We start from the raw sequence: 23,397 nt of genomic DNA, 5'->3' as shown, positions 1-23,397 counted from the left end.
TGGGGCGTATATACCCAGAAGTGGAATTGCTGGGTCATGTGCCTTATTGTCTCGTCTTTTGGGGGGTATAGCCTGGCTTCCGAATTAGAGGGTATTAAGAGGTTGGAGGGGATTGGCTGTGTGACCTTGGGCAGGTTACTTTCCCTCTCTGAGAGCAGATCCATGTTTCCAAACAGGGGCTTTTGTTAACCACACACATTCCCAAGCCCATTTTCCTGGGAGATTCTAATTCAGTGCCTGTCCTGGGACCCAGGAATTCTGAAGTTTTTTAAAAGAGCCTCAGGTGATTTTTATCATCATACAGGTTTGGGAATCACAGGGCCCGAGGAATTCCAAAGGCCCCTGCAGCTGTGACTATGACTTCAGTGATTAAGAGAGTAATGTGGAGTCCTACTGACTGGGTTAAATTCCTGGTCACCAGTTACCAGCACCACCTCTATATCATCCCCTAAAGGAGGGTAATGGCGCCTACCACGGGACTGTTGCATTAAGTAAATGGAAATGAAAGAAAATAAAGATTTAGCATTTACCTAGTACTCAAAAAAGTTCTCGAAAATCTTCGCGTTATTCCCAGGGGTCCTCTCCTTCAGCCTGGCTGATCCTCTCGCAGTGGGTAGGTTCCTGTCGCCACCTGGTGGTGAGACTAAGTCAGTGCATTCACACAGCCTTTCCCCCAGTCCCCCACCCAACTCTGCCCCAACTCCCACCCCACCCATTCCATCCCAAGCTCACCCTACTCAGAAGCCTCAAGTCCCTCCGTGAGGGTGGAAGACCAAGGCGGGAGGGCCTGGGGTCTGAGGGTCCCAGCAGTTCCGAGAGTCCATTCCACAGCCTCAACCTAGTGATGGTGAGTCATTGGCACAGCTCGGCCTCCCTGGATGGTGCTGCACAGGCTGGTCTGTCCTGCCCCCTCCTTAATAGTAAGGATGGAGCTGAGTGCCAGCTCTGTGCTGGGGGCCTTACAGACATTGTCTCATTCAGCCCTCACATAAAGTAGAGGGACTTATACCGTTTCCACAGATAAGGAAATTGAGTGACTGGCACACAGTCTCACAGCTTGCAATGGCGGAGCCAAGTCTCAAACCCAGGTGGATCTTAAGCCACGGCTATTTCTACTAAGCTACAAGGCCTCTAAACTAGTGATTCCCCACCTTGGCCGGACATTTAATTCACCTGGGGAACCTTAAAGACTACTAATGCCTGGGCTCCACCCCAGAGATTCTGGTTAATTGGTCTGGGATATGGCTTGAGCACTGGGGTTTTGTGAAGCTCCCCTAAGTATTCTTGTGGGCAGCCAGTGAGAACCACTGCTCTAAATTCACCCATTCTGTTTTCTGTTTCTTGGGGCTCTGGGGGTAATGGCAAACTTCCCATAAGCGATCTGAACCGAGGTGTTCCACTTCCGCCAGCCTCACAGATGCACTGGAGGGCGAGAGTGTCACGTGACAGTCCAAGCCTGGAGCAGAAGTCCAGGTTCTACCGCAGGGAGGATAGTGGAGGGTGTGCTCCCAGGCGCGCCAACACCCACTCTGGAGCGAGGCCTGAGGATGTGGGGCCCCGCGTTCTGCTGCGTACTGGCTGTGTGTCCTTGGGCAAGTGACTGCACCTCTCTGTGAAGTTGCGGGTATGGAAAACATGTATGAAAGTAGCATCAACCGCATAAAATGGCTGAGTATTAAATGAGCTAATTAAGAGAAAACCCACCTAGAACAATGCCCGGAACCCAGCAAGCTCTCAATAAATGTTACAACTACTGCTGCTGCTATTATTATTATTATTCCTGACTCTGAAAATAGCTCCCCGTGTGGACTACTCACCAATTGATCAGGAGTAGCAAAAACCCTCTCCCGTTTTACAACTACTGTTCTCTCAAATCGAAAACAGAGAGCCCTGCCCAGAGGAGGGCACATGACTCGAGCTGGCCAATCAGAGTACCTCCATCCTCAGATTTAAACCGACAGATCCAGGGGTAAGCAAGTGACCAAGTAGAGCCAGTTAGGCCCCCACCTGGGGGAACTGATGTGGTCAGGGAGCCGTCAGAGGTCACCTTTCCCGCTAACGTAGAGGAAAGCAGAGTGAGAGAGAGACTTGGGGACTCCTTTTGAGCCCCTGGGTACAGCCATGCCTGAGGTGAGACTGCATCTAGCTGACCCAGTTGAGGGGCCAATCATTTCCCTTTTGAGCTTATGCTAGTTTGCATTGTACTTCTGTCACCTGCCATCAGCAGAGTCCTACCTGGCTTTAGGTTGGGTTCATAGTCCCTGATCACCCCCCAAGGATTCAGCTGAGATGATGTCCAGGAAGTGGCTTCTTACGTGGAGGTTGCGTCCTGAAGGCAACTCTCAAATTACTTTAATTGCCCATAAGTGAAAATCGCACATAGCAGAATTGCCCTTGACAATCTCTCATAGATTGACGAGGACTAGAATGCAAAGTGTTTTCCTGGACTTATAACAGCCATCATTGGGACAATAAGAAAAACTTATTGGTCTTTGGCCAAGGGTATGCCAGAGTTCATTATACTATTCTTTCAAATTTACTATGTGTAAATTTGAAATTGTTTCAAAAATAAAGAAAAAAATGAACATTGGAGGAAAAACTAAAGAAAAAAAGTTTGAAGAAAAATATCTCGTAAGTTGCCTGTCAGATACTGTACCTGCCACACGTGAGCACCACACTGGAGACACAAATGGACTCTGAACAACTGCCAGGGGCCGTGCTCCACCAGGGGTGCAAGGAGTCCACATCTCTTCCCCTGAGCACCGGGTGGAGAGACAGGTGTTTAAGGACTCATTTGTGCCAGGAATCTGTATCTTTAAACACTAGAAACACTAGATTCGCATGTCGTGGGACCAAGACAGAAAAAGAGACAGGCAGGGTCTCCCTCTCATCCCAGTTCACAGCACCTGAGATAGTTCTCGGTCTCTATCTCTGTCTCTCTCACCTCATTCAGTTATTCATCACATGCTGTGGACCCTGGAGAGATAGCTGTGAATGGGATGGACAAAGTCCCTGGCCTCATGGAGCTTGTCCTCACAGTTCATGTGACATTATTCAGAGAAGTGTGGGGAACTACCCAACAGTGAAATAGCATCTGCCTTTCTTGAGGGCTTCCTGGAGATGGTGCTATATTGAGTGGTTCTCAAACATGAGTGGGTATCTGAATCCCCAGAGGTTGTGCTAAAATGCTGATCGCTGGGCCCTACCACAGAGCTGCTGATGGTCAGAGGTGAAATCTAAGAATCTGCGCTTCTAACATGTTCCGGAGTGACGGTGATGCTGCTGGTCTGGGGAAACCACTTTGAGAACCACTGCTTTACTGAGAGGAGTAATTTCACGAGTGAGAGTTTCAGGCCCCACAGGAGGCTCTGATCACTCAAGGAACTTTTCAAACTCCTACTGCCCAAGACTCACTCCATACCAATTAACTCGGAATTTCTGAGAGGTAAGACCAAGCATCAGCATTTTTTAAAGCCTCCTGAGCTGAGTAACTCTAACACACAGCTATGGTTGGGCATCATGACCCCCAAACTAACCCAAACCCAGACTGAACTTCAGTTTTACCCAGATTTGCCTTCAGCTTGGTCCAGACATCTCCCAATTGCAGGTCCTTGGGCCAGCCCTGTGCTGGGCCGTCTGCAAACTTATTACCAATCTCACAGTCCTGCAAGGCCTCTATCATCATCCCATTTTATAGATGGGAAAACTGAGGGCTATGTCCACCTGGGGAAGAAAGCAGCAAAGCAGGATTCTAACCCAATAGTGCTCAGCTTTTCTCTTCTTCCTGGCGCCACTTTGCATCAGTGTTTCCCAGGAATGCATGGCATTTAGGGCTGGACCACCGTGCCTGTTTCCTACATTACAGGACATCTAGAACCTCAAGCTCCTGCCTCTAAACACCATGAGCAAACCACACACACACACACACACACACACACACACACACTCCGCTGTCATTGTGACAATTCAAAACACCCCACACGACTTCTCTGGTGGCGCAGTGGTTAAGAATCTGCCTGCCACTGCAGGGGACATGGGTTTGAGCCCTAGTCCGGGAAGATCCCACATGCCACAGAGCAACTAAGCCCATGCGCCACAACTACTGAGCCTGTGCTCTGGAGCCCACAAGCCAAAACTACCAAGCCCACGTGCCACAACTACTGAAGCCCGCACGCCTAGAGCCCGTGCTCTGCAACAAGAGAAGCCACCGCAATGAGAAGCCCGCGCACTGCAACAAAGAGTAGCCCCCACTCATCGCAACTAGAGAAAGCCCACGTGCAGCAACGAAGACCCAACACAGCCAAAAATAAATAAATAAACAAAACACTCCATACATTTCCAAATGCCTCACCTGAGTACCACTGCTTCAGACACTAAGCCCCAGGCATATCCCAGAACACTTAAATGTCCCTTCCTAAGTCTGCCCGACACCTCCAGTGACACCTAGCCCTGCTATTAGATTCTTCCAATTTCTGACTAAAAATCCAACCCTGGTATAAATTTCAGCTCAAAACCTCACCCCAACCTGACTCTAGCCATAATCAAGCTCCTGAATTGCTTGTTAAACCTAACACCAACCTCACAACCTTCCTAAAACCTGACTTCCAGACCCAGTCCTTCAGATGCCATCATTGATCTGAGTCTTCAGAATATCTAAATGTCCCCCTTAACTACACATCCTCACCTCAGCTCTCTCCACCTTATTTTTTATTTATTCTCCACAGCCTTTCTGAATGTACAGTTCTCGTCAGCTCACCTTCTGTTCAACAACTTTCCAAGGCTTCTTAGCACCCACTCATGCCCACTAGCATTAAATGTCATCTTCAGTAGGACCCAAACATAACTTTCTAGTTGCAGCCATTCGTATTAGGTTCAATTACAAGTTTAAAAAATCCCCATGTCACAGTGACTTCAGCAAGATGGGTTTGTTTGTTTGTTTGTTTTCTTCTCTCTCTCTCTCTCTCAAATCAAGGCTCCTAGCTGGTTGCTCCACAGTGGCAGCTCACATTCCCAAGGTTACCTCATGGTCCAAGATGGTTGTTAGAGCTCCAGCCATTAGGTCCTCTTGCCAGTCAGTGAGAAGGAAAAAGTAACGAAGGGTGCACCTCTTCTGTAAAAGACCCTCCCCAATAGCTGGAATTTAGCTACATGGATGCAAGGAAAGCTGGGACATGTCTTTTTCTGCGTGTCTATATGCTCAGCTGAAATCAGGGACTTCATTATTAAGGAAGAAGAAGACATACTGGAGGACAAGTAGATGCTTCCAGGCCATTACACCTCCCTGCCTACCCCTAGGAAGGACCTTAGTTTTGAATCTTATATCATCAGACTATATTATTCTTCAAGGATTTTGGCTCCTGGCTCATGATTCTCTGGCATGCTCCTGTCCTCATTCTTGGTGATTTCCTTATCCAAACTCTTCCAATGCCCAGCCTCTCTGTTTGTTGCCATGCACTCCTCTGCCCTGTGGTCTTGTCCTCTACTTTCCCTGTGCCACTAGATTCCATCATCATCCTGTCATAACTGACACACACACACACACACACACACGCCCCAGAATTTCCATCACATCTCTACCACTCTCTAACCCAGCTCACTCCCTTTCAAAGTTTCCGCAGGGACTAGAGATAACACAATACTGCACACCTAGTAGGTCCTTGTCAGTGGGATGGCTCCACCAAGCACCAGCTGTGTGACCTTAGACAAGTTACTTAACTTCTCTGAGCCACAGACATGCAAGTGTGCTGTGAGAATAAATTGAAAGCACTGGGCACAGTGCCTGGCACATGGTAGGAGTCATTATTGATCAGCATCATAGTCACTGGTGGTAGCAAATCTTCATCTTCTGAAAGTAGATTTAATTTTAGAAAACAGCTAAAATTCAGGTGGAATTGAGTCTGGTGACTATTGCCAGTGATCAAGCTGAGAAATGTCATTTTTAGACCAAAACAAAGTGTAATTATAAAGCCACAAGCTTGTTTTTCTTTGTGGAGAGGCTTGGTGTTCTGGTGTCAGATCAGAAGGTATCAGAAGTTATGTGTGTTCCTGATCTGAATCTTATCCCTAAACTCACCCTCATTTTCACCAAAATCTTGACAGCCAATCCTAAACCTACCCACCCTTGACCCAAATCTAAACATTGACACAGCCTCTAATTTTCCCACACATGCTCACCACTTTGGCCCCTACCAAAACTCTGAAGTTCCTTTTTATTCTTTTCTGAGTTCCACTTTGCTACTTTCTGTTCCTATCATGATCTGGACCCAGACTAACTGTCAAAGGACTCAAAAAACATGTCATTGCATCCAAAGTGTACAAAATTTGAATACATTCTCCTCAAAAGTAACTAAGTAGGGACTTCCCTGGTGGCCAGTGGTAAAGAATCCACCTTGCAATGCAGGGGGCGAGGGTTAGATCCCTGGTCAGGGAACTAAGATCTCACATGCTGCGAGGCAACTAAGCCCGCGTGCCACAGCTACTGAGCTCACCCACCTCAACTAGAGCCTGCCTGCTGCAAACTACAGAGTCCATGCACCCTGGAGCCTGTGTACCACAACTAGATTAGAGAAAACCTGCCACCCAACTAAGAGCCCGCGTGCTGCAACGGAAGATCCCCACATGCCGCAACTAAGACCTGATGCAGCCAAAAAAATAATAAAAATTAAAAAAAAAAAGTAACTAAGTAAATGTGAAACTTTTTAACTAAAATTATTTTTCATGTATGTTTTGAGAAGTGACTTTTCTTCTTATATATTCAAAATTATGTATTAAAATTTAAAGGGATGGGGCTTCCCTGGTGGCGCAGTGGTTGAGAGTCCGCCTGCCGATGCAGGGGACACAGGTTTGTGCCCCGGTCCGGGAAGATCCCACATGCCACGGAGCGGCTGGGCCCGTGAGCCATGGCCTCTGAGCCTGCGCGTCCGGAGCCTGTGCTCCGCAACGGGAGAGGCCACAACAGTGAGAGGCCCGTGTACAGCAAAAAAAAAAAAAAATTTAAAGGGAAATATAGTTTACACTTAATAAACATCCAAAATTAATCAAATTTAAATGGTTTTTAGAAATTTTAATTCCATCTTATTAAACACTTTTAGAAAAACTGAACTGTTCTCAAAATAGCATCCAACTAGTTGCCAACATGAAGAATTGCTACCATGCTTCACACGTCATGTCCAGACCTGCATATGCACAAGTTTAAGTCATGTGAATTGTTCAATACTGTACAGTGTTCCTCAGCTGCCATGTGCAACTGTTATGAAGACAGTGCTGATTCATGAGACCCTTCAGAACATGAAAAGAAACAAGTAAATGGACACTTTGTTATGCAATTATCTGTCATATCCATGCAACCTGAGAGGAGAGATATGAGAACTGCATTTACCTTTTCTTTCACTTAAAAGCTTCTGCTGCTCAAATCTTCCCCGCAGCTCCAAAGCAGGGTCCATCTCTGGCATTGGCCGAAGCTCAGCCGACACGCCTCCCACAGGCCGGTGCAGGAATCTTTGTTCTGAGAACAGTGGGCAAGAGATGTCGAGCAGTGTTCCCTGAGGCCTGAGCAGTGTTAGAACGGGGATGTTTACGTTTACAGCCTGCTGAGTGCCAGGCACCCTGTGTTTCTTGGCATGGATTTGTTTGGGGGTGGACATTCTCCAGAACCCTCTGAAGGGCGGTTCTTAGGCAGGGTCGCTCTTGTCCTGGTCGAGGGGACCCCACTGATCCATGGTGCCGAATTCTTTGCTGCTTGGAAACATTTGGCATAAGCTTTGCCTTTTACCTGGAACATTCTCTTTCCTAGTCTTTGAAATCCTTCAGGTCTCAGTTTAAAAATTCACTTCTCAGACAGCCTCATCTGTTCTCTATATCCAGACTGCCCCCACAACGTGCTATTCTCATGGAACCCAGTTTTTTCCCTCTTAGAATTTATTACAATTAATAATAATGAGAGCATTATAACTACTTTATTTATGGCTTTACCATCTGTCTTTCTCACAAGAATGGAAGCTCCATGAGGGCAGGGACCACATCTTTTTGTCCATCACTGTATAACCAGTACTGTTTGGCACAGAGTCAGTGCCCAGGAAATACCTGTTGACTGACTCTCAGCTGTGAGTTTCCTTACCTTTCATATCAGGGTTTTAGTGTCTGCCTTAAAAATATCATCATGAGGGTGGAGAGAGAATGGAAACAAGGGCCTCACACACGGTAGGTGGTCAATAAATGCTATTATGATTACTACACATTCAGAGTCAGATGAGGACCAAAGAATCTTGGAGGTTGGGACTTGAGGGCTATTTAGGGTTGGATGGGTTTCATGGAATAGGGATTCCAGGAGGGAACAGCTTGAACAAAGGCATGAAGGAGAGAAAGTATAAAGGAAATAAGTAAACCTATGGGGCTGGATGGAGAGTAGGGTATGAGACAGCCCTGTAGTTAGAAAGGCAGATTGGGGCCAGATCAGGGAGAGCCTTGAATGCCAACTCAGCACACTTAAACTTGATCGTAGGGACCCAATGACGATTTTTGAGCAAAGGTGTCAACAGAAGAAGTGGTATTTTAGGAAGATTAATTACGGCACATCTGAATCAGGTGGACCAAGGAAGTGGCGAAAGGCAAAAAGACTGTTTCATTCAAATTCCATCTCTAATCGTTTCGACTGTATAAAATATAAAAGGGTTAAGAACAAAAGCTCTGACAGGAGACAGAGCTGGTTACCATCTGGCTGATACTGAGCAGGTCACTTCACCTCCCTGGGCCTCAGTTTCTCCACCTATAAAATGGAGATAATAGGGCTTCCCTGGTGGCGCAGTGGTTGAGAGTACGCCTGCCGATGCAGGGGACATGGGTTCGTGCCCCAGTCCGGGAAGATCCCACGTGCCGCAGAGCGGCTGGGCCCGTGAGCCATGGCCGCTGGGCCTGCGCGTCCAGAGCCTGTGCTCCACAATGGGAGAGGCCACAGCAGTGAGAGGCCCACATACCACAAAAAAAAAAATGGAGATAATAATCTCTACCTCGCCTATCTCACTGGACTCTTGTCCAGTGAAAATCACATGAAATAAGGAATTCCCTGGTAGTCCAGTGGTTAGGACTCAGCGCTTTCACTGCTGAGGCCCAGGTTCAATCCCTGCTCCTGGAACTAAGATCCCACAAGCCGCTCAGCCAAAAAAAAGAAAAACTGTGCTCATTAATTCACTCATGAAAAAAACGAACCCCAATCATGTGTCAAGTTGTGCTGTAAATGCTGAGGAGACAGAGATGAAGCTGAAGTGCTCCAAAAAGGAGCACATAATTACCAATTTTTGAGCGCTCACTGTATGCAGCTTTCCATCTGTCATCTCACTTAATCTGCACAACATCCCTACTAGGTCAGTGCTTTATCAAACCCACTTTATAAACGAGGAAATGGAGGCCCAGAGAGGTTAAATCTGTCACCCAAGGACATTCACCTCTTAAGCGGCAGAGCTTAGAGCCTGGGCTCAGGACTGACCCATGCCTGACACAGCTGCCTCCCTCCTAGTTCTAGACCCTTGAATACATCTGCCTGTTTCCAACCTCTAGGTCTCTATCTTGCTATTCCCTTTCCAGGTATAGCCCATCCCACTTTATTTTTTTTCCTTTTCTTCTTTTTTTTTTTTTTTGGCTGCAGAACTCCTCTCACCTTTTTTTTTTTTTTTTTTTTTTTTGTGGTACGTGGGCCTCTCACTGTTGTGGCCTCTCCTGTTGCGGAGCACAGGCTCCGGACGTGCAGTCTCAGCGGCCATGGCTCACGGGCCCAGCCGCTCCGCGGCATGTGGGATCCTCCCAGACCGGGGCACGAACCCGTGTCCCCTGCATCGGCAGGCGGACTCTCAACCACTGCGCCACCAGGGAAGCCCTCCCCTCACCTTTTTGAGTTTCAAGTTTTAGATCAGGTTTCAGAAAGCCTCTAGGACCCCCAATAGGGCTCCTCTTCTGGGCTTCCTCTGCACTTAGCCAAACCTCTCCCATGATATTAATCACATCAACACTACATCCCTTGTCTCTAAACTCTTAAAAAAGCATGGTCCTGGGAATTCCCTGGTGGTCCAGTGGTTAAGCCTCCACGCTCTCACTGCTGAGGGCCCGGGCTTGATCCCTGGTTGGGGTACTGAGATCCCACGAGCTGCAAGGTGAGCCAGAAAAAAAAAAAAAAGTTCCTTATCAGTAAAAAGATATTTAGGTGGACACCCAGAATATAGGCATGTTTCTTTATAAAGTATATACACATGCATCTATCAATCCATATACATTAAATATTAGTAAATCCTAGTTTTTATTTTTTTTAATGAAAAAGAAAGATAAATACAGGATCTGATGTCATATTTTCTTCCCATGCCCCATTTACCACCAACAAATTATCAATACAAATCAGCATCTCTAAGCCAAAGCTCAGGGCGCGGGAGGACCTGGTACAGTGATGCCATCCTTCAGGCCGCTGAGGATCTGAGTTTTCAGCCTCTTCCCTCAGTGGGCCAGGCAGGTGGGTGGGTTCGGGGCACAAGCACCTCCCACGGTGCTGCCACCCTCTTGAGCCAGCAGGAGGTGGGGGTGAAGCTGAGCCCGGATTAGCTGGGGCCAGCGGGGAAGCTTCTAGGGCTGCAGGGTGGCCAGAGCAGGGACTGTGGATAGGCGCAGGCACCATGCCACTTCAGGACGACACCCTACGAGAGGTGTGGACCTCAGACAGGTCTGGAAAGCCCTCACCTCATCCTACCTGAACCCTGGTGGGGGGGCCAGATGGAGGGTTTGGGGAGGGGCAGGAAAAGGGGAGGGAGACAGACCGATTCCTTTGCTACCCTCAGCGGACATGAGGAGGAAGGCCAGAGCCCGGAGGTCCAGCAGCGCACCAAGCAGGTATGTCACCCCTGCTTGGAGAAGAGACAGAAAGAGCCCCCCACACAGCGTAGGGGGTCTGAGAGTGGGGAGGGTCCCCCTCAGCAGCCTCTGGGGCTTGTTGCTTCCCTGGAAGTTTTTGTTTTGTTTTGTTTTTGCACGAAGGGGCTGTTTGGGAGTATGGGGTATCCAAGGGAGGAACTTGGGCTTTGGGGCATTGGAGGTGGCCGTGGTACACGGGAGGGGGTCATCCTTCCTCACCCCAGGAAGGGGCGCAGTTCCCCTCCCGATAATCTGCGGTTATTTCTGGCGGCTCAAGGGATTAGAGAGTGATAGACAGCCCTCAGAGCCCCCCTTTCCTTCCCCTCCCTCCTCTTGACCCCCACTCTGCAGCGACAGAAGTTGAGGAAGAAGAAGACAGAAGCCCCAGAGTGCCCCTGCCCCACGGGATCCAAGCCCCTGAGACCTGGAGGCGTGCGGAAGGCTGGGCCCCGGGGCGCCCCCCAGGGTGAGGGTCACGGGAGGGAAGGACCGCAGGCGAGGGTGTCCTTGAGTCTGGGAACCCAGACTCAAGGGTTCTGGGGAGGGGGGGTAACTGGACGGGGAAGCGGCGGAGCGGGCTTGGGGTTGAGCTGGGGGGTAGGAGGAGTGTAGGGATGATGAAAGCTGGGAGAGGGGTGTCCAAGGTGGAAACAGAGCCCAAGGGAGACCCCAGGGTGAGGAGCCTGAGGGGGAGTGGGCGCCGTTGGAGGTCCCGCCTGACCCGCGCATCTCGGCTCAGCGGGACGGAGGAGGAGCCCGCGGGAGGAGCCCTCGCGGGAGCCAGCCGAGGCCCGGGAGCTGCAGACTGTCTACGCCAAGTTCCTCAGGGACCCCGAGGCCAAGAAGCGCGACCCCCGGGAGACCTTCCTGGTAGCCCGCGCCCCAGACGCGGAGGACGGTGAGAGAGCGCCAGAAGGAAGGGGGCGTCTGGAGAGGAGGAGGGAAGGGGCTGGACAGGAACAGCAGATGGAGAGAGGCAGACAACTCGGAAAAACCGCGTCCACGTCCCTGGCTTCGTCTTTGAGCCAGGAAAACCTTTATTCTCGTGTCCTTGTCCCATCGTCGGGAGGGGGAAACCGAGGCACATTGAGGTTAAGAGTTTTGCCTTAAACTGCAGCTTCCCTGGTGGTCCGGTGGGTAAGACTCCACCCTCCCAATGCAGGGGGCCCAGGTTCCATCCCTGGTCGAGGAAATAGATCCCACATGCATGCCGCAACTAAAGACCCCCGCATGCCACAAGGAAGATCCTGCGTGCTGCAACTAAGACCCGGCACAGCCCAAAAAAATTTTTAATAAATAAATATTTTAAAAAATTAAAAAACAAAAAAAACCTGCATCTAGGGGCCGGAGGTAGCTCAGACGGGTCTGGCTAGAAGTTTGAAACAGCAACAGACCAGGACAGGGAGAAGCAGAGTGGGAAAAGCAGTGCAGGTGTCTTTTAGAAGGGGCAGAGAAGGGAAAACTGAAAGACCCCAGGAGAGTGTGTGAAGAGCTGAGGGTCCCAGAGAGAGAGAGGAAGGACCTGAAGAGAAGGGCGTTTTCCCAGAACAGGATTGCCAAGCCCCCAGCATCCCCCCAACTCCAGCTCTCTCTCCTGACTTGTAGACCTTGGAAGACCCTGGGGTCACCCCCTTTGAGGAAGGTGCCGAAACTCCTTTCTTCCTCCTGTTTCTGTTCCAGAAGGGGAGCCTCCTACCCCCAGCTCCTTCACCACCTCCCAGCAATCTGGAAGGACTGGGCTCCCCACATAATGGGGCCCACCCCAGCCCCCGTTATGAGCAGTTTTTACCTGCAGGGGTGGAGGAGGAGGAGGAGGAGGAAGAGGACAAGGAGGAGAAGGAAAAGAAAGAGAAAATCCGTCTGCCTCCCAAGAAGCCCCCCAAAGAGAAGGCTTCTGCAGACATCAAGGAGAGGAAGGCCAAGGCTCAGGGTCTGAAGGGTGGGTGTTGAGGGTCCAGAGGGGGCAAAGACACACAAAACTAGCCCTACCCCTGAGGGGCCTGGTGTCTCATGGATACCTAGGAGTTGAGACATCAAAAAGCTCCCGGGTGCCTGGACCCAAGAGTTTTTCCCTTTGGTGGCTTCTTCCCTCCAATGGTCCTTAAATCAATATGTGCTCCCTCCACCATCCCCCCAGCCCCCCGCCCAGGGTGCTCTGTAAGCCAGGGAGGGCAGAGGATTTTAGTTTTCTTTGTGATTTTTTTTAACTCCAGATGTATTATTTTTATGATTTTTACAAAAGTATCAAAGCGATTATAGTAAAAAATCAATCAGTGAATAAATGCTGTGATAGCTCCCTGGCTGGGGCACCTTGCCCCATGGGTACTGGGGTCTGGTCTACGTGTGGACATGTAGCTAAGACCTTGGGCCTCTCGGAGGGGCGGGGAGGACTGTCTGTAGCACTGACCACAGGAGGTTTACTGGAGGAGATGGGGTGGGAGCTGGGATTCAGAGGCTCAGCTAGGAGGCCTGGCATTCATCCATTCATTCATTCATTAACTACTTATTAAACTCCTGGTGTTCATCCAGTCCTTTTTGGACTCAGGGTTAAAAACAAGACAAGCAGAAGGTGCTGTGGGCCTCCCTGGGGACTGAAGGAACAATGAGTGGGTTGGAAGGTGGCTCTTCTTTGTCTAACTCCCACCCTCCATTTCCAGAGGACCTTGGAAGCCCTGTCCCCCCACTGAAACCTCTGCGGATTAAGAAGAAGGAGGCATCAGCAGGGGAAGGGACCAAGATAAGAAAGATGAAGAAGAAAGGTGAGCCTGGTCTGCGGAGGAACAAGGGACTCTGGGTGAGGCGGGGGGTGTGACCTCTTCACATCCACACACACAGGGTCCGGGGAGGCCGACAAGGACAGCTCAGTGAGCCCGACCAGAGTGAGGAAGAAGACACCGGCAGCCATGTTTCTGGTTGGGGGCGATGACCCTGGGGAAAAAGCTCTGAAGAAGAAAGGTGGGTGGCAGTGGCCTCTGGTGTCAGGACATCCAGAGGCAGTCATGGGTGTGGAAGGAGGGATGCAGCATAAGGTGAGGAGTAGGGGTTCTAAAGTCAAAGACTTGGTATATGTATGGATTATTCGCTTTGCTGTATAGCAGAAACTGACACAGCAGTGTAAAGCAACTATACTCCAATAAAAAAAGATAATAAAGTCAGAAGACTGGGGGCATCTTGACCCCCACTTTAATAGCTGTGTGGCCTCAGGCAGTGTCTTAGCTTTTTTGAGGCTATTACTTTCTTTTCTTTTCTTTTTTTAATTTAGTTATTTTATTTATTTATTATTTTTGGCTGCATTGGGTCTTCGTTGCTGCGCGCAGGCTTTCTCTAGTTGTGGCGAGCGGGGGCTGCTCTTCGTTGCGGTGCACAGGCTTCTCATTGCTGTGGCTTCTCTTGTTGCGGAGCACGGGCTCTAGGCGCGCAGGCTTCAGTAGTTGTGGCTCGTGGGCTCTAGAGCGCAGGCTCAGTAGTTGTGGTGCACGGGCTTGGCTGTTCCGCGGCATGTGGGATCTTCCCAGACCAGGGCTCGAACCCGTGTCCCCTACATTGGCAGGCGGATTCTTAACCACTGCGCCACCAGGGAAGCCCTATTACTTTCTGATAATAGTGAAAGGGGGTTGGTCTCTTGTGGTTGTGGAAGGGGTCCAAGTGAGGCGTGGGTGTTGGACGTACCTTGCAAAACAGGATGGGTTCTGCCAGGGTAAGGGGTTAACAGACTTGCTCCCCTACAATGCTCAGGCACTCCCAAAGGCTCAGAAGAGGAGAAGGAGGAGGAGGAGGAAGAGGTGGCAGCTGTGGTGACCAAGAACAGCAATCAGAAGGGCAAAGCAAAAGGAAAAGGCAAAAAGGTTGGAGCCCAGACGGGAGAGGGTGAGGTCCCTCCAGGGAGCAGTGGCAGGGGTCTGGGCTTGGGGGACCTGAGTGTGGGACCTCGTGGGCTGGGACCATGGAGTCACTTGGGGTTAGAATCTTAGCTGCCTCTCTGGTGACAGGATATGAGGACAAAGGGAACCAGGTTTGTGAGAACAGAAGAGGCAGTTGTGGGGTCACCAGGCTGGGACTGGCCACCCGGGGGCCTTATGTCACCCGCTCTGAGCCCTCCCCGCTGCAGCCTAACTATCAGACACAGCTGGAGATGCTCTCATGGCCCCCACATGAGAGTCACACATTTTCTGTACCAGGGAGGTGGAGCACAGGCAGACAGACACATGCATGCACATCCCTGGGCACACTGACTGACTGACAGCCAGCTGTAGTTGAGCTATTACTTTTTATTTTTATTTTATTTTTTTTTGCGGTACGCGGGCCTCTCACTGTTGTGGCCTCTCCCGTTGCGGAGCACAGGCTCCGGACATGCAGGCTCAGCAGCCATGGCTCACAGGCCTAGCTGCTCTGCGGCATGTGGGATCTTCCCGGACCAGGGCACAAACCCGTGTCCCCTGCATCGGCAGGTGGACTCTCAACCACTGAGCCACCAGGGAAGCCCTATTACTTTTTTAAATTGGGGTATAGTTGCTTTACAATGTTGTGTTAGTTTCTGCTATATAGCAAAGTGAATCAGCTATATGCATAATATATCCCTTCTTTTTTGGATTTCCTTCCCATTTAGGTCACCACAGAGCGTTATGTAGAGTTCCCTGTGCTATACAGCAGGTTTTCATTAGTTGTCTATTTTATACATATTAGTGTATATATGTCAATCCCAATCTCCCAATTTTTCCCACCTCCCCACCCATCCACCCCGTACTTGAGTTATTAAAATAGTTCCACTCTGCTGCTCTGAGATACTGCTCAGAGTGCTTTGTGCTCTCCCACCCAGGCCCTCCCAACCTTCCAGCATCCAAACTATCCAGCAACCAAAGGGTTAACACTGGCCATCAGAGGCCTCCAGGACCTCTTCCAGTCCTACCAGTGTCCACTTTGACGGTGCAGTCTCCATGGGCAGAACACGTTGTTAAATATTTCCAATACAGCCCCCACTCACAAACAGGACTCAGGTACCAACATGCACAGGCAGGAGTAAGCGGGAGAGAGAGGTCGAACTGGAGAGAGAAGTGATGAAAGTCTTCGAGAAACAGGTTTCCATGAGTGGAGACATCATCCTGAGGGCAGGGCCTGGGGGTATCTTAGTTTGTGGGTTTATTCCTTTGTACAGGAGTGGTCAGGTCTTGGGGGACTGATTCACATTAGCCAAGATCACCAGAAACTGATATATAACTGAAAGGCCAGTTTATTGTCTTCCAGAAAGAATATAACTGCAGTACAGCCTTTAATATAGTAGGCCCTTGAAATTCACCTCTGTAAAAATGTTTGAATGAGTCTGGCTTTCCCCACACCACATTCCAAACATAGTCTTGGATTTCCCAAGTTTCTTTTAGAGCAGCCTAGAGCAGAGAAGAGATGCCACTTACCTGGAGGCTAAGAGCCCGCTCCCTAACACCAGCCTCACTTCACACACAGTGCAAACCTGCCCTCAGCAAAAATGGGCAACCTCAGCACATCAGGCCTTCTTAGTGGCTCCCAGACAGCATTTACACCTGAAATGCACACACACAGGTGGCAGTCCCTTGTCTCCCCAGCTGGGAAACTTGGGGTTAGAGTCTTGGTTCCCCCTCTTGTGAGGGACAGAACATGACAGCAAAGGGCACGAGGTTTGTAAGAACAGAAGGGGCAATGGTAGGGTGGTCACTAGGCCACCCTAGGGCCTAATGCAACCACACAGTTATTAAAAGTTTTTCAAAGAGCAAAATGAGCTTATTTATTCATTCATTGTATTGACTATGTATTGCTATATAACAACCACCCCAAAACTTAAAACGACAATTTATTTTCTTAATTTCTCTGAGTCAGAAATCTAGGAGTGGCTCAGCAGGGGTAGTTTTGACTCAGGGTCTCCTGTGAGGTTGCAGTCGAGATGTCAGCTGGGGCTGTGGTCGTTCTGAAAGCTTGACTGGAAATGGAGGATCCACTTCTAAAATGGTTCACTGTCATGATTGTTGGCTGGAAGCCTCTCCAGAGGCTGCTTGACTGTCCTTAAGACATGGCAGCCAACTTGCCCCAGAGCCCAAGAGTGGCCCAAGAGATACAGCAAGGCAGAAGCTGTAATATCTTTTATGACCTAGCCTTAGAAGTGACCGCCCATCACTTCTGCCATATCCTACTGGTCACAAAGACCAATGCTGACACAGTGTGGGAAGGGTCTACACATGGGCATAAATACCAGGAGGCAGGGAGCATCGGGGGCCATGTTGGAGGTTGGCTGCTACATTCATTGAGTATTTACCGCCTGCTATAATTATAGTGGTAGCTGACACTTCTATAACACCATGTGCTTAGAGCACAGCAATCCACACCTTCAGCCTCACCTCAGTTCACCCCCTGAGAGCATCCATATGATGGAAGGTCTTTCTAAAGGCTCTGGGTTTAACAGCATTCAAAGCCCAGCTTCACCTCTTACTATGTGAACTTGGACCAGTTATTTAAGCTCTCTGAGCCTCAGCTTCTTCACCTGTATAATGGAACAACTACCTCAGTAGTTACTGATAAGAGGAATGAGTTAATATTTGGAAAGTGCTTAGAATAATTCCTGGCACATTGGTAGACTTTCTATGAGTGTCTGTTAAATATATAAACTAAGGTCTGTCCCAGGTATCCACCCCAACCCTACATACTTCTCCGATGAAAAAACTGAGTCACAGTGTGGTTAAAACTTAAAAACCATGACAGACAGTTAGTGGTGGAATCAGGATTTGAACCCAGGCTGTCTGGCTCCAGAGCCTGGGCTCTTAACCACAAGCTAAACAAAATAGTAATAAAGCACAAAGCTCTCCAGAGCTTCCTAACACGGCCTGGTGAGCTGCTGGGGAAGGGGCCGGCTGCACTCTAACAGCCTCTGTTCTCTCCCCAAACAGAAAACGGTGAGTTGTCCTGCCTGCCCTGCCTGCATCCTGGCACTGGGGACCTGCTGAGGGCCAGGAAGCTAGTGCTCTGGGGCTGATGCACCTTCTGCCCCCACCCAGAAGGAGGAGAGGGCCCCATCCCCACCCGTGGAAGTGGACGAACCCCAGGAGTTCGTGCTTCGGCCTGCCCCCCAGGGCCAGACGGTCCGCTGCCGGCTGACCCGGGACAAGAAGGGCATGGACCGGGGCCTGTATCCCTCCTACTTCCTGCACCTGGACACAGAGAAGAAGGTGGGTCGGAGAGAGGTGGCAGCCAGTGGGACGGAGAGTGGAGGGGCCAGGACCCAGACTGAGGGAGAGTCTAGAGCCAAAGTGCGGTGGGGGGAGGGCTGCGGGGCAAATGGGCCTTCTCTTTCCCCGGGTGCACCTCCTTCCTCCAGCGCATCTCTGTGACCCCTCTCCCCAGGTGTTCCTCCTGGCTGGCAGGAAACGGAAACGGAGCAAGACAGCCAATTACCTCATCTCCAGTGACCCCACCAATCTGTCCCGAGGAGGGGAGAATTTCATCGGGAAGCTGAGGTGGGGCTTGGAATCTCAGTGGCCAGTCACCTCTGTGCCTGGCAGAGTGCCCACCACATCGGACACTCTGGAATTGTCCCCTGGCCGGGGCTTCTCACACTTTGACAGGCATAGATCACTTGGGGGTCTTGTTAAAATGATTCAGTGGGGGGAGTTCCCTGGTGGCTTAGTAGTTAGGATTCTGGGCTTTCACTGCCGTGGCCCAGGTTCAATCCCTGGTCTGTGGAACTGAGATCCTGCAAGCTGCAGGGTGAGCTCCCTGCGCCCCCCCTACCCCCAAAAAAAAAAACAAGGTTCAGTGGGTCTGGGCAAGGAGTGAGGTTCTGCATTTCTAAGAAGCACCCAGGTGATGCCCACACTGCTGGTCCAGAGACCTCACTTGGAGTAGGACATAAGGTCCATGGGACAGGGATTATGCCTGTCTTGTTCACGGTTGAATTCCTAGCACGTGGCACATAGTAACTATTCAATAAATATTTACCAACTGAACGAACAAATAAATATTCAGCACCTACGCTGTGCTATGTCTCTCCATATAGCTCATGTAATCCTCACCACAAATCTGAGGTGAAGGGAAAGTGAACCCCCGAGTCAGGCCTTATTTCTTTAATTTATTTATTTAACAAACACTTATGTAAGGCCTACCTATGTGTTAGGTGTATTTCTAAGTAGCTTCCAAATATGAATCCATTCAATCCTCTTATCAACCAAATGGGGTAAATACTGTTATCATGCCCATTTTACAGATGGGGAAGTTGAGACTAAGAGTTTAAGTAACTTGCCTGGGGTCATACAGCTAGTAAGAGATGGAGCTGAGATTTGAAAGCTGCCCAGTCTCCTTCTAGATCCAGCTTTTAAAAAGACTTCATGGTAGGGCTTACCTGGTGGCGCAGTGATTGAGAGTCCGCCTGCCGATGCAGGGGATACGGGTTCGTGCCCCGGTCCGGGAAGATCCCACATGCCGCGGAGCGGCTGGGCCCGTGAGCCATGGCCGCTGAGCCTGCGTGTCCGGAGCCTGTGCTCCGCAACGGGAGAGACCACAACAGTGAGAGGCCCGCGTACCGCAAAAAAAAAAAAAAAAAAAAAAGAGACTTCATGGCGGAAGCCAGGGGCAGGGGACCTGAATTGCTCCGGTCCTAATACACACCCGTGCTTGAGGTAGGAAGCTCTCAAAGCTTGGCTGTGAGGAAGGGTCTGGGAGGAGGGGTGTGGACCCTCCTCAGCCCCGCCCCCAGCTCCACCCTGCTTGCAGGTCCAACCTCCTGGGGAACCGCTTTACCGTCTTCGACAATGGGCAGAACCCGCACCGCGGAGGCAGCACGGATGTGGGGAGCCTTCGGCAGGAGCTGGCGGCTGTGATCTATGTGAGAGTCCCACCTGTCCCCCGCGGCAGGCAGGCCCCTCCTCTCGCCGGGGCCGGCCTAACGCGCATCTCCCTCCCAGGAAACCAACGTGCTGGGCTTCCGAGGTCCCCGGCGCATGACGGTCATCATTCCCGGCATGAATTCGGACAAGGAGAGGGTCCCCATTCGGCCCCGCAATGTGAGCCCCGCACCTCCCTGAAGCCCTTCCCAGAGGGTCCTGCTCCGTACTGACCTGCTTGTAACCCACTCTTAGGAAGCTGGGGGGCGGGGGCGGGGGCTCGGCCTGCCCAGTACCCAAACCCCTGAGCACACCCATCACCCTGTCACAAATTCATTCTGGTAACTTGTGGAATGAATTCAATTCGGGGGTTTTTCACTGAATTCACCGAAACAAGCACAATAGGGATTGTTTTGTTTTGCTTTGTTTTTTTTCAGTTTACATCAAATCACTCATTCATATATTCATTCAACACACATACATTGAGTGCCAAGTATTAGTCTAGGCAACTGGAGACATCAGTGGACAAAACAAAGATCTGCACTCATGAAGCGGGCATTCTAGTGGAGGGAGGCAGACAGTAGACAATAATTGTGATAAATAAGTAAATTGTGTAGTATGTTAGAAGGTGATAAGTACTGTGGGGAAAAAAGAAAAAGTCGAACAAGGGAAAGGAGATGAGGGGTGTGTGTGTGTGTGTGTGTGTGTGTGTGTGTGTGTGTGTGTGTGTGTGTGTGTGTGTGTGTAGGTTTCAATTTAAATACAGTGGTCAGAGTGAGAAGATGAAATTTGAAGGAGGTGAGGCACAAGCCTGCAAATAGCTGGGGAAAGAACATTCAGGCAGGGGGAAGAGACAGTGCAAAGGCCCTGAGGCAGGAGTGCCTGGTGGGTTGGAGGAGCAGGTCAGAGAGGTGGCAGTGAGGGGCAGATGAGTCTGTATAACTGGTTTTTACTCAGAGAAACAGGAAGCTATAGCAGGGTTTTGAGGAAAGGAGTGATATGATTGACATATTTTAAAAAGCAAGGGTTGTTTGTTTTGTGTGTGTGTGTGTGTGAAGGGTAGGGTAAGATGGAGAAATGGCTTGGAGAGAGGTGGCCTCCTTCAGTGTGTCAGGCCCACGCTCTGCTCCTTAGCACTGCAAGTTGGGTGAGCCCAGGATTTCAGAGACCGATGACTGGCATGGACACTCACAGTGATGTCACTTTACTCATTTGCAATGAAAAAGAATACTCCCATCAGCTGATCACACATCCCTCCCTGCTGGAAAGACACTGTAATCAGAGGCCTGGCCAACCCATGGGGCACGAGCCCTGGGAGGCTCCGGTCTTTAAGAGCTTGTGGGTTCCACAGTTGCTCCTTCCATCCTGGAATAAACACATAAATCCTCCAGAGGCAGTGCCTCCCATGTGTGTTTGGGCTTGGTAAGAACTACCCAGTGCTGCTTTGTGTACCTCTTCATCATCTTACAGTTCATTCATTCCACAATCATTTATTAAAGCCAGGCACTGAAGTTCCAAAATCAACACAAGAGTTACCATCAAAACAATATCTGATATTTATTGAGCATTTACTCTGTGCCAGGAACTGATCTAAATAACACTTCATGCACTATTAATCATTTAATCTTCACAAAACCCTGTTGTGAGGGAAACTGAGACACAGAGCCATTAGTCAAATACTGTGCATGCTGTTAGGGTATCTAATTCTGTCCATAACAGTGCAGTGGGAGAAATGGTAAGAGCAAGGTGTTATGGAAGCTCAGAGCTGACATCTAAATCAGACATGGGGTCAGGAAGGCTTCTTGGAGGACACGATCTTGAGTGGACTCATTCTAAGTCATCAACATGAACAGGTGACAAAGAAACTAAGGAAAGAAATATCTCAAAAGCACCATCATACAGACACTGCTCCTTCCTTCCAGAAACTCTTCCAGGACATTTTATTTTAACTACTCTTTACCTATACATCTCTCCAAGCCCAACTGTGAGCTCCTTGTAAGTCCTAGAATAGCTGGTTCATCCTTGTAATAGGTGCCAGTATATATGGCCGTTCCTAAGACCCCCTTGGGCACCAATGGCATCGAGCACCTCCTGTGTGCCAGATGCTACTTTCCACTTTCCAACCCTCCACTTTGGCATCCCACGGCAAAGCCCATTCTCACAGATACACAACCTGCCCGTAAGGACGCCACAGAGACCGCGCATGCGCTCAAGGATACCCTGCATGGACGTTGACACCCAGGCTGCACACAGACAAGGGCATGCACACGTCCCCAGCCACCCCTTCATCACCAGTCCTGAGATATCTCAGCCATCCCTAACTGTCCTCTCCCTAATACTGCCCCACCCGTGGCATCCCAGGCCAGCGACGGGCTGCTGGTGCGCTGGCAGAACAAGACACTGGAGAGCCTCATCGAGCTACACAACAAGCCCCCCATCTGGAATGATGACAGTGGCTCCTACACCCTCAACTTCCAAGGCCGAGTCACCCAGGCCTCGGTCAAGAACTTCCAGATTGTCCACGCCGATGACCGTGAGTATCTGAGGACCCAAGCCAGGCTGTTCCCCACCACCTCCATGACCTCAACCCTTACTCAAGTCTTTCCCCCACCCTCCCATCTCTCTCTCTCCCTTTCCCTCTCTCTCTATATAACACACACACACACACACACACACACGCACACACATATACTGGAGTGGAGCTGTCCTTTATCTCTGGAACATTCAGGAAGGTCACTCTCTCCTGCGGGGGCATTGACATTGTGCTCCCAGGAGCCTTATATATTCCAAGCAGTTGTCCTGGGGCTCACTGTTCCAGGCCGTCTTTCTAGCACTGACTAGAGCCTGGGGTAGATATTGGGGTATTCTGGGTAAGGCTGTGTTGAAGGGACAGTTACGCTGCTGGAGCTTAAAAAACACTGATAGGGAGTTCCCTGGCGGTCCAGTGGTTGGGACTCAGCACTTCCACTGCCGTGGCCCTGAGTTCAATCCCTGGTCAGGGAATTAAGACCCCGCAAGCTGATACTGCAAGCCATGTGACGCGTCCAAATAATAATAATAATAAATAAAAATTTTAAAATAAAAAAGACTGATAGACCAACCCCCATGTGGCCAAGAAGGATGCTGAGGCTCAGAGAGGGCAGCCCATTATCCAAAGTCTCTCAGCAACTCCAGGCGGTTACCCTGGCCCTCAAAATTTATTTCATAAACACTTACACAGTGCTTTCTATGGACCAGGCACTGTCCTCAGGACTTCACAGATACTGAATCATTAAATCTTTTCAGGAATTCCCTGGCGGTCCAGTGGTTAGGATTCTGTGCTTTCACTGCCAAGGGCACGGGTTCAATCCCTGGTCGGGGAACTAAGATCTCTGCAAGCTGCGCCGCCGAAAAAAAAAATTAAATCTTTTCAACAGCCCTGTGAGGAAGGTATTATTATTGTCCCTGTTTGGCAGAGGAGAAAACTGAGGCACAGAGAAGTTAAGTAACTTATACATATAGCTTGTGAGAGGCAGAGGTGGGATTAGAACCCAGGTAGTCTGGCTCCAGTGCCCAACCCCATGAGGATGGCTGCCTTTTAGGAGTAGGAAATATAAATCAAGCATTTCTATCGTTCTCTCTCCAGTGAGGTCAAAGGCCTGCCCTCAAAGAGTTAGGGAAACAAAATGTACCT

General features: G+C 49.9%; 2 protein-coding genes across 15 annotated transcripts in view; one reads left to right on the top strand and one right to left on the bottom strand.

Moving 5' to 3' along the window:
• The window catches only part of LOC309812928 (uncharacterized protein), a 136,604-nt gene that overhangs the window by 111,336 nt on the left and 1,871 nt on the right, over positions 1-23,397 (bottom strand). For 5 of the 14 annotated variants that reach the window (XM_082637273.1, XM_082637283.1, XM_082637284.1 and 2 more), the window contains exons 1-7: positions 19,244-19,630; positions 16,296-16,421; positions 9,006-10,135; positions 7,379-8,791; positions 5,021-5,122; positions 733-913; positions 531-631 (exon numbers count right to left, since the gene is read on the bottom strand). The gene's annotated coding sequence lies outside the window, so the exon portion shown is untranslated. Of the gene's footprint in view, positions 1-530; positions 632-732; positions 914-5,020; positions 5,123-7,378; positions 8,792-9,005; positions 10,136-16,295; positions 16,422-19,243; positions 19,631-23,397 lie in introns of those variants that run through there. The other 9 variants (XM_082637279.1, XM_082637274.1, XM_082637286.1 and 6 more) reach the window with 9 other exon arrangements.
• The window catches only part of TULP1 (TUB like protein 1), a gene marked incomplete at its 5' end in the record, with an annotated part of 14,223 nt that continues 1,478 nt past the window's right edge, over positions 10,653-23,397 (top strand). The window contains 15 exons of the mRNA XM_082637726.1: positions 10,653-10,699; positions 10,815-10,866; positions 11,239-11,317; positions 11,627-11,785; positions 12,683-12,826; positions 13,545-13,646; positions 13,723-13,842; positions 14,623-14,835; positions 14,877-14,899; positions 17,796-17,801; positions 17,904-18,074; positions 18,250-18,362; positions 19,615-19,726; positions 19,806-19,904; positions 22,086-22,257. Of these exons, the coding sequence (XP_082493852.1) occupies positions 10,653-10,699; positions 10,815-10,866; positions 11,239-11,317; positions 11,627-11,785; positions 12,683-12,826; positions 13,545-13,646; positions 13,723-13,842; positions 14,623-14,835; positions 14,877-14,899; positions 17,796-17,801; positions 17,904-18,074; positions 18,250-18,362; positions 19,615-19,726; positions 19,806-19,904; positions 22,086-22,257 (1,612 nt within the window). The remainder of the gene's footprint in view (positions 10,700-10,814; positions 10,867-11,238; positions 11,318-11,626; positions 11,786-12,682; positions 12,827-13,544; positions 13,647-13,722; positions 13,843-14,622; positions 14,836-14,876; positions 14,900-17,795; positions 17,802-17,903; positions 18,075-18,249; positions 18,363-19,614; positions 19,727-19,805; positions 19,905-22,085; positions 22,258-23,397) is intronic.

Source organism: Mesoplodon mirus (assembly GCF_964341445.2).
Source record: "Mesoplodon mirus genome assembly, chromosome: 12".
In the NCBI taxonomy this organism is placed as follows: Eukaryota; Metazoa; Chordata; class Mammalia; order Artiodactyla; family Ziphiidae; genus Mesoplodon; species Mesoplodon mirus.
The sequence above is the reverse complement of the archived record's forward strand: the minus strand, read 5'-3'. Positions and strand labels throughout refer to the sequence as shown.